The sequence below is a fragment of the Atta colombica genome, unplaced genomic scaffold (assembly GCF_001594045.1).
Source record: "Atta colombica isolate Treedump-2 unplaced genomic scaffold, Acol1.0 scaffold12, whole genome shotgun sequence".
NCBI lineage: Eukaryota > Metazoa > Arthropoda > Insecta > Hymenoptera > Formicidae > Atta > Atta colombica.
The window spans coordinates 4,208,952-4,220,458 of NW_017259206.1; the positions used below are offsets into that span (position 1 = coordinate 4,208,952).

An 11,507-nucleotide genomic window follows, 5' to 3' on the forward strand; every position below is an offset into this window, starting at 1 on the left:
CTTTGAGATTTATTATTTTCGAAAAGGATTTTATTTTATCATTTTATAGAAAAAGTTTTGATAAGGATAGAAATTATAACTCCGCAGGAATTATTGCTTTGAGACACAGTACAAGAAACTTTTCAGATATAAAACTTAATATCTTTAGAAACTAGATAACATTACAGATAATTCACACAAATGTTTATAATAATTTATACTAGCTATATTGTACACCCATAAAAAATAAAATTCGGATTGTTTCATGACTTGTACAAATTCAACATATACATTTATTTGACTTAACCTTTAATATATTAAATTTATTATTTAATATATAAATTAAATTTAATATTTATTATTTAATATATAAATTGAATTTAATATTTATTATTTAATATATATATAACCTTTAATATATTAAAAATATATAAAATATGCACTTGACAACCGAGGCATTACCGTGTTACCTGATGTAATCACTTCATATAATGAAATTATTTTTTTAAATCGAAATATCAAGGTTGTTATCTACAGTTATGACATTGTCGGGTAATATATTGCATAAAAGAAGCTCGCGCGAGTAATTGCATGACGTGTGAGAATTCTTCCCGGCATCTTTTCCGTTGATTACGATCTTGCTTTTAATAATTTACCATCAAGCTACATAAATTCAGGACTTCGCAACACTTTCCCACGAAATTCCCGCGCGCTGCCAGATACATCGTGCTTCCCGTTAAACTCGACGCGATCTACTCACCACGGACCGGTTTTCGTTCTCCGCGTGCGAGATCCGCGGCGACGATCTATTTTCGTCGACCAACGCAATTCTCGGGGCGACGCCAACCGGCGCGACGGGTCTCCCTCGCAAGCCGAATAACTAACTCGCACGTGGTTCAATTATCACGTCACGTCACTTTTTCGCAACGATAATGCGCATTGATAGGCGAATTAAGGACGCGCGAATTAATGTCGCGGATTGCACTCGCTCACCCGGCGTGACTCGCGCGCGAAATTCGCGAACGGAATACGCACGCGGAGCGCGTTGTATACGCACACGCCCGTCGATGCTCCGCATGTGATCGATAGAACCGTCGCCACCTCCGCCGCCGCCGGTGACTCCCCACTGCGGTGGCACCCACGGCGTTATACGCACTCGGCACGGATATGGACGCGAGAAGTGTTTAATCGAGGAAATCCGCTTCTTCGCGCGAAAACACCAGGAAAGAATGTAGCTCCAAGACGCGTCGTGATCGCGGACGGATGGACGGAAATCCGCGGTTCCAGCAATGCGTCGCGATGCGGCGGCGCCATAACGCGGTGTCGTTGCAGGGACGAGTTGACTTCCTCATCGGGCCCGCGTTCTCGATAAACGATTGACAGACAATGCTTCTCAGAAAATAATGTACATTAAAGATTTCATTGAAATATTAAAATATTCAACTACACGAAAGATATTTATTTGAATAGTGCCAAGTAAATATTTATTAAATATAAAGATATATTTATTTACTACAAGAATCATTATTAATTAAATATTTATGTATTGTAAGTTAATATTTAGTTGGAATTATTCGAACAAATGATTTATTATAATTCAGTATATTTTTTCAGTGCAGTCATAGATCTGAAAATAATTTTGTTGAGCCATCAAAGTAATTAATAATTAATACGTGACGTCGTATCTACGTTTTCTCGCTGGGCAGCTGCACCCAAAATTACGAAAGTCGGAAGAAAAGTTTACTATCTATTTGAGTAGCATAATTAATCGCGCAACAGCAAGGCCATTACGCTGTCAAGTCGTGAGACAGAAATTCGATAATTCTTCGTGCATGGAAGTATTGATTTCGCTGGAGGATAAAAAATATAAAGGAAATAATTTTGTTTAACATCAAACAATTATTAAATAATTATAATAAAAAATTATAATAAAAAACTTAAGCATGATGAGCAATGCTACAAAAAATTTTGACATTTTAGTTTGAATTCTTTACATAATTATTTTTATAATGCAAGATGTAACATTATTTTCAGATCTGTATTCAGCTAAATTTTGAGATACTTCAGCAAAATCGTTCTTTCTACGTAATTTAATCCAGCGGATTCCGAGAAAAAAATTTGATGCCCATTTTCGAGCGGAGATCAAGCTAACATTTATCCTAACTACGATCCTGATTGGAGGGGAGGTGAGAAACTGCGAAGGATCACCAATGGCGAACAAGTCGAGTCGACATGGAGGGGACGAGTGCACGTGACTCGCGGCGTGTCGCGCTCTGTCAAAGTCAGCCGATATCACGCATATGCACATATTTTGCATGAATAAGATCCGACTTGTAAATCTATTCTGTAACTCTTAACGCAAATTTCGTTGTCATTGTAACTCTTTCATGATAAAAAAGCTGCGCAGTAACGTTATAATGATAACGAAATTTGCGTTAAGAATTACTTATAAAGTAGGTCTGCTGGGCACCTATCATGGAACAAAATCGGAATGGATTTCGATCGGAATTATTTCATTTTTCTCAGAAATTCACAATAGAAATCTAAGGAATAATTAAATAATTTCGATTGGTATCCATTCCGATTTTGTTCCAAGATAGGTACTCTGCTCTTTCGAAACGCAAAAAAGCGGTTAACAATTGAGGAGAGGTACTTTGCTCTGTCAAAATACGTTTTGTCCAAAATTTCCTTTTCTTTTTAGTTAAAAATAGCGTTATAGTGTTCAAAGACTTATATTATAAGATACTCTGAGAGGTTCAGAAAGTATCTTTTATCGTTAATTTATGAAAAAACATAGACATTTCGAAGTGCATTAGAGTTTTTTAACTAGAAATAAACAAAATACATTTGTTTAATATTTTTAGTAATTGTTTAACAATTTTGTTTAATATTTCACATTCTATTGATTGGCATAGTATTATTTTCTATAAAGTGCAATTTTCTTGTGTAGCATAGTTTCTTTCTTTCTCGTTTTATGAAAATTTTGGACAAAACGCATTTTGAAAGTCTGCTCCTCAATTAATTCATTCGAGAAACAACGTTGATTTGACTTTCGCACGCTTTTTTCGTATTCCTGCTTGAATACGAACAGATTATCTCCGTATGCCTTAATGGATTAAATACTATGTTAAGAAAAAGATTTCCGTGCGAATGATTGATTCAGATATGAGTAATGGGAAACGAGGTTTCACGTTCGTAACCTACTTCTCGAAAAGTTAAATATACAACAATAAAATTCTTATAGGTAATTTTACGAAGAATTAAAATTTTAGATTAAAAAAAATTATTTAAAAAAATTTTATTTATATAAAAATTAGATTAAAGATCAGAAATCTAACTGTTACTTTTTTATATTTTCAAAGGAAAATATTTATGTATCCTACAATGTTATGGATTAATATATATGATAGGTAAGTCAATAAGTGACCTTAATTTTGCCCCCATAAATTACGACAATATGTATTAAGGTTACTTACTGACTCATCTACTTGTACATAAATTTAAAATGATCGATAATTATAGCAATAATTATTCTCCAAATTTTTTAAAAATTTTTTTAGAATGGAATCTCATTCTAAAGAATGAAAATTCTGCCAATATCTTTCAAGAATGCCAGAATTTTCAATCTTTAAGAGTGAAATTCCACTTCAAAAGAGTGAGACTAATTAATTGCCAAAATATAAAACTTAAATTAACAACAATAATCAGTCGTTGTTAAATAATTAAGTACAATAGCATGTATATCGAACGAAGACAAAGAATCAAAAATATTTGTATAAAACGCATTTAACGTTCACAACTAAGGTGCTACTTTGTAACTAGTTACAAAGTGAATGCAGAACGTGGCGACGTTAACATGACAAAAGATATTTTGCAAGACGACGTTACTCGATTACTCGCTCCATCAGACGGAAATTGATTTATCGTCATCGTCAAATGGCTGCCCGTAATTCGCACGTGAGAGAAAAAAATTCACGCGAGGAACTTTGGGGTTCAATTAATACTCGCGGCTAATTACCGTCATTTGAGAACGTAAGAATACCGAGAATGTAATTATTCTAAAGAGAGAGGAGGACAACGGAATGTCGATGGATTATTAACGAGTAGAAGGTGCCACTCTTAATTGCAGCGATATGCGAATAAAAGAACCGCCGAGTTCTATTGTTTGTTGATCAATAATAAATGCGCACGTCCACATCGCGAATCCCGTAAATAAATTCGCGATCTATTGTGCACCAGTCGTTGCTTAAATAAGAATAAAAAGTGGAGAAAAATATAAGAAGAATAACTAGATTCGATGAAGAGATCGGCGTGAGCGACTCAAGAGGTATTAATCACTTTGAATAAAAATCGCCGTCGAATAAAAATTTATATCGCCTTACTTTTAAATATGGTTAATTCCTTTAACATAATTTCCTTTAACATGAAAAGTATAAAAATAACGCTTATATTTCTCTCTTCTTGATTACACTGGCAGATCCAAGAATCTCTCTTGGACTCGCTTTTTTTTTTAATATTTATAGCCTTTTTTTATCACCTTTTTTAAAAATGTTATATATTTTTAATATTTTTTCTGAAATGCTTAATCACAATTTTAATATTCTACAATTTTTTTTTATTAAAAAAACTCCTAGATACAAAAAATATAGATTCTATTATATTATTCTTTCGTTGTGTTAATGTAATTTTAAATAAAATTAATGGTTTTTGAATTACATGTTTAAACAATACTTTCTCACAATGTAATAATTTAATAATTTAACAATAACAATTTAATTAATAATGTAATAATTTAAATAATAATTTAATATTCTATCTTTCGTATCTTATCGTCGTTGACGATTAAAAAAAAATTATGTGCGGTGAGTTAACTTAAGGACTTCCCTTAACAAATTTCTGGATCCATCAATACTTAATTATTCAAATATCGCTGAAATCAATAAAGATTTTTTCTCGCGATGGCTTTGATTATCATTTTATTGGAAAGATGGATTCTCTCGCAATACACCTCAATCTTTCCAACGACAGCTTTTGGCGAATCCCCAAGTAATAAAATACACGGGGGGGGATCGATGCGCGTCACGCGCAATTTGAGGAACAGAATTATGAAGAACCCGATTGCGCGGAACTCGCATCCTGGTGCACATATCGTGTCTTCTACATCCATCGAAAACTGACGGACGCTTGCACTCGATGTCACACGATATATACAAATAAATGAAGCACAGCCGTCAGCCGGCGGCGGCACCGCCGGATTTAAATCGGGGATTTTAATCGGAGCCCTTCAACTACCCTCCTCGTGGGTAAACAAAAGAGGAAAGTTATCCAACCGCAAACTCGGGCTGTAATTAAATTTCTGCAAACCACAGAAGAGAGAGAACAGGCAATGGAGAACACCCGAGGTCTTCCACATTTCTTTAGTTAGATCTCGTTTATCGTAATTTGCACTTTTTGCAATTTCACAAATTGAAATGAGAAATGCATCAATATGGACCGTCTGGAATCTTTAGAAAATATCATAAATATACTACAAATATACTCACAAAAATATACTAGGGAAATATTCTATTATTTCCGTATATTTTCCGTATATTCGATTTGTTTGAGAATATGGATATTTTTTATTATTGCATTAAATTGAATTGAGACTTTCTTTCTAGTTTTCACTAAACTTCAAATGTAATAAATATGTACACTAAGAACAATTCTTTAAAACAAATGAATCAGAAAATTTTGACCATATTCATTTCTAATTATCTCTCAACTAGAATTATAATAAATTCAATCAGAAAAGTTCATTTTCGATTGGTAATCCGATTAACGCAACCAGCCTCATTTTTTTCAGTGTATCTATTTCATTTCAAGTATAACGAATTATACTAGTTCAGCTATAAAGAATAGACCTTTGTTGAGAGAAGAACGTGAAAAAGATGTTCGTAATAAACACAAAGTAACGTTATGTCAATATTATAATTTTTATAAATTCCCATTTAACAATATAATAAATATAATATAACACTTGTTGTAACAAGTATATCGTTGAATAGGAAATTTTATCAGTGATATAATGTTACTTCACGGAAAGAATTTTCTTTTAAAATTTACCCAGAAAATATGGTAATTGTTGTATAATATAATATTTAAAAAATTTTTATTATGCACGTCAGTAAAATTAGTCAAACTTATTTTATACTTTATTATTGTTTTATTTATGAGAGAGAGATTTACATAACAATTCTTCGAAATACAATTATCCCACTATCATATATTTTCAGGATCTAAGAAAAAAATTCTCTCCGTATTTTGTTTACTCCGTATTTGTGTTTATTATGTGAAAAGTATGTACAAGGAACAGTCATTACATCAAATATTACAAATTCTCATTCAACATATAAATATAATATAACACTTGTTATAACAAGTATATTGTTGAATAGGAAGTCACTGATATAATGTTATTGTTACTTTGCGATTATGAAATGAAAAGTGTATAAGTATCTAATTTAAACGAGAGCAAGCTTAATATAACTAAGCATTTCGCGTATGACGTCAAACTTAAACATCAAGTGTCACGAAGTCTTGCTGTTCCATACACTCGCATAAGTACACGTGTACATTTATGTGCGACACAGTAATAATTTGTCGTATTACACGGAATTAATCGTGCCAGGCAGAGGAGCTTCGAGCAGCGTAAAGTCGCGAGATCTTCTTCGGAGCCCTTCGATCTATCCGCCGCGACTCAACGCGACGATGCGATGTCACAACTTACACCCCGCGTAGGATTAACGACAGGATGTGACATAATTCAAGGTGCGCGTTCGGGCATGCGGATCTCGAAGGAAACTTCTCACGGCAAGAACCCGACAATGAGCTTCCGCGATTTGAAGATTAGCGATGATATCTCTCGCTTACAGCGGCAAATTTACTTTTAACCCTCCGGAGCTAATCGATGGGTCTATTGGATCCACTGAATTACTCATCTGTTAAAAAGGTCGATTCTATTTTGCTTTATATTATGTGATTTATATTATGTGCTTTATATTATGAATTTTGTGTTTACACAAACTTGAATGATTCTTATTAATTTTGTATTCATTCATGATTTTACTAAAATAACTATATAAATTAAATTGTAATAATCAATTAAATTAAACTAATTGTTATAAAGATTCCTTTTATTGATACAAAAATAATAAATGTGTAAATAATAATAAATATAAATTTTTTGTATTAATTTATTATTAAAATTACGCATGTTTACAATCAGCGTTGACTTTTATAGCCTTCACATTATATTTATAGTTAAATTTTTAGATACTTCAGGAAAACAAAACAAAATTATTTTTAGGTCTATATCTATAAATGAAGAAATGCGACCATTCTTATTAAAACTTTACAATTGAATTATTCTTATTAAAACGTATTTGTATAATGTATTCATTCACGGTTTTGTCGAATATTTAAAATTTAACTATGTACAGTTAATTACAGTTAAATACTTCAGTAAAACAAAACAAAATTATTTTCAGGTATCTATAGATATAGACCTGAAAATAATTTTGTTGAACCATCAAAATAATTATGTAAGGCACCGAAACTGGTTGAGAGAATGTCAAAACTTTTTACAGCATTGCTCATCATGTTTGAGATTCCTACATAATTAGTTTTGATAGTCCAATAAAATTATTTCCAGATGTATAGGTATGTGAAAAGTCAAACTGTTTTCCGTGTTTTTTTTTTTTCAAATACCAATTATGTCATCTTGACTCTTTAAAATCACTTTGAATTAATTAATGCCATTCAATTGATGACATTAAATCAAATGAGTCTTACAGATTCAGTAATTATGTTAGAAATTTCGATGTTAGCTGAGGAGGATTAAGAAAAGTACAGAATAGGTACTTTTCATTCCTGTTTACATTGCAGATTATCGAGAGAGAGAGAAAGGAGATGGTAATTCCTGGACGAGCCTCGGAGCGCAAAGAAGTTAAAAGATCCGCGTTTTACTCCCTCCGCTCTTCCCGATCCTGTTCCCAGGACGACCAGATCGAACGGTCCAGAACTTACCCGCCTCAAGGAGCTCCAAGTCCAGGTTGCCGCTGCGACTGCGGCTGATGCTGCTGCTGCAGGCGTTGTAGCTACCGGAGCGTTGATGATGAGCAGCGGTCTCCTCCATCGCCCGGGAAGCGCTGCGCTTGAACTGCTCCAGGAAGCTGTCGATCTGGTTCTCGATACTGGTAGGTGAGCTCGCCATCCTTCCTCCTGTGTAGTTGTCAACAATCTGTATTCTCCGAATCGACACACGCGATTCTCGCGCCGATCTTCGTCCTCTCGGTCCTCTCCGTCTGCGACACCCGGTGCCCGAACGACGTGACAGTGACAGAGAAAGAACAAGAAAAAGAGAGTCGAAAAGAGAGATAGAGATAGAGATAGAGATAGAGAGAGAGAGAGAGAGAGAGAGAGAGAGAGAGAGAGAGAGAGATAGGACAGGTGGATAGACGGATAAAATCGGACAGAATCACGCGACGGGACTACATTGTAGAATCACCGCGAGCCACGCGCCTCACGCACTTGCTCAACGTTGCCGTCCTCGTTGCCGTCGTGATCGTCGTCGGTGTTTCCCCCCCGGGCGGCTTAACGGCGCGAATGCTGCCCGGCCCCTAACGCACCTACTCCCGCTGTACGCCGCATGTCTGCCGCCCGATCTCCGCACTCCGCGCACTTCGCAGCCTTCCGCGCTGATGCGGTGCGGTGGTGGTGCGCACGATGGTGCGGCTCGGAAAACACCGGAACAGAAACGACGCAATCGCACTGCCGCGTCGTTCTCGCGGCAGGTGTCGCGACGTGGGTTCGAGAGCTCTCGCAAGTGCTCGCAAGCTCTCGGAAGACTCAGAGGACTCGAAGCTGCGCGACCTGATCGGCGCGAACTCACCTGACCCTCCGCGACCGCGAACCCTCGTGACCGCCGACCGGGATCCTCGATGTGGATGGGATAGAAGGGAGGGTCGTCGATCGGTCGGCTAATAATCCCTATTAGCGAGCTTCGGATTGCGTCGATGACGGCGATGCGTAGAAAGATTATGGGTAGGAAGATAATCTACGGTCAGTTAAATCGGTCGAAAGCGAAGAACTTCGTTAATTGTAGGAAAAATTAAATCCCGATGAAATGAGTTTTTCACATATAATTAGAGTCTGACCGACATCATATTTTTACTTCTGACCGAAAACGAAAACGGTTGTCAGCATTCAATTTCGGTGGAAACCGAAACTTAAATAAGTCTTACTAAGAAAAAAGACAGAGAGAGAGAGAGAGAGAGAGAGAGAGAGAGGGAGGGAGAGAGGGAGAGAGAGAGAAGCTAATAGTCACATTTTTTCGGCCGAAGTCGAAATCGACATTTTTTAAATTAATTTTACAGAAACTATAAAATTGATTTTCAGAAATCATGACAAATTTATGTACTCTTTAAAAAACAAGATTTTATTAAAATATCTAACTATAATAATATGAAAATATTGCATCCTCAACTTTTAAAGAAATCAGATCACAGTTATTATTAGGATCACATCAAAGTTTCTACTCAAATTGTCTTAAGATTAACCAAATTAATAATTAAAATCGAACAATTGTTTTTTGAACGTTCACCGGAGCGTTGCAATTTGTATAATTTTAGTTTACTCACCGAAATTTTTTCTTAATTTCGGCCGAAACCGAAATTAAATCGAAATCCTGATTTTTGACCGAAATTAATCGAAATCGAAACCGAAATTTCAGTCGGACTCTACATATAATATAACTTATAATGTGGTGAATAAATAGAAGATATCATAGAAGCTCAATAATATATTAATATAATATTTCACTTTTTTGTATAATATTTCAATATTTGGTGTATTAAAGCTATCAAACTTGTGTTTACATGCGCTTTTAGTACGTCATAGCTCAACTATCCATTATTAAGTCTTAATACAGCAGAAATCTCTCAAGGGCATCTTAAAGACGTCCAGAAAACGTCCTAAATGTGCTGTATGATTTGTAGAGCATTCTTGTAGAGCATTAAACCTATGGGTTTTTGGGATTAAAGCCTCAGAATGCCACAACTCTCAGAGAAATAAAGAAGTTAGGTAATTTAAACAGCGCATCTATGTCATGATGCGACTTTATAAATAATTAGCGCAAATGTGGGTTATTTGAAACGGTAGATAACAACTATTGTTAACAATATACGCACTTGGCGCGCCTTCTTAATAACATATCATTAATGATATAATTGTTTGTCATCGACAAGATACTCTCTAAATCTGAATCAATAGATAATCACTGATATCAGTGCCAAGTATGTCACTGGTAATCAGTGAATTAAATATGAGATCCCTAATCTAGCTAATCTTTATTATGTGATCTAACTAACCTTGCTTAGTGTTTAAATTCAATGAATTTGGTATTGAAAGATTGAAATTAATATGCAAATATCGGTTTTATTTTAGTTATTAATGCTTAAATATTCTTCCTTTTTTAGTTAAACTTCACTGATTATCAATGCCAAGTATGCCTATAACTGGATAATTAGTGACTATTCACTGATTCAGATTTAGAGAGTACTATATTAATATATAGTATTTCATTGATGTATTTGTGCATAGTTTGTGATATCTTTTATTCACGACATTATAATAGCTACATCCTATATTAAAGCTCATCTCAACATGAAGAAAAAGATTTTCTTTATGGATTTAATAAATTTTATTATATTCAAATAAATTTGTTATTTGGAATGGCCCAAATAAATATTTGAATCAATAAGTACGATCGAATTTGAAACATCTTATCTTTGTCTTAAATACATTATTTGTTTGAATAGACGTCTTTGGCATTCGCGTGATCAAACTGTATGGCACAAACATAATTAATATATCATAGCACATAATTTAATCTTGTTATCTTGTATTATAGCTACTGTTTTCGTAATTTCGGTCAAAAAATGTAATGGTTCTTCTAAAAAAGCAATTATTTGCATGGAACATCCTCTATCAATATATTTTGCTATTTTAAATAAATAATTTTAAATAAATAAATTTCATTGTTTGTATTCATTATAACCAAATAATATTATTTGATTGAAAGATCACTTCAAATAATAATATTATTTCTGTCAAACAATAGAGTTTCTTCGAATGAAACAATAAATTTATTCATATTTTATTCACACAAATAATATTTCGTTTAAGCATATCTTGTTGACAATGAAACAAATTTTAGTCAAATAAATAGGAATATTAAATCCAAAGAAATTTTTTTCTTTGTGAATGGGATCTAATTTTCTTATATAATTAGTGCGAGGTCGTTTCATAAAATATTCGCTAATATACATATTCAGCAAAATTAAAAAATAATAGAATTTCGATAGAATATTGATGGCAGATCTACAGAATGGAACACATAGTCTAAACAATTAAGAAAAGAGATTCTGTAAGAGAAAGGTCAGATTCCTGATTTGCTCGATTCGCTTTTTGCTGATAATCTGCTGTCA

General features: G+C 34.1%; 1 protein-coding gene across 6 annotated transcripts in view; it reads right to left on the reverse strand.

Annotated features, from left to right (window-relative positions):
* LOC108694450 (guanine nucleotide exchange factor DBS-like) overlaps nucleotides 1-8,766 on the reverse strand; it is a 30,002-nt gene extending 21,236 nt beyond the window's left edge. For 2 of the 6 annotated variants that reach the window (XM_018203965.1, XM_018203962.1), the window contains exon 1: nucleotides 740-813. Coding sequence is in view for 2 of the 6 variants with exons in the window: in XM_018203960.1 (XP_018059449.1) it covers nucleotides 8,047-8,233 (187 nt within the window). In the remaining 4 variants the exon portion in view is untranslated. The other 4 variants (XM_018203960.1, XM_018203961.1, XM_018203964.1 and 1 more) reach the window with 4 other exon arrangements.
* Nucleotides 8,767-11,507: the final 2,741 nt, after the last annotated feature.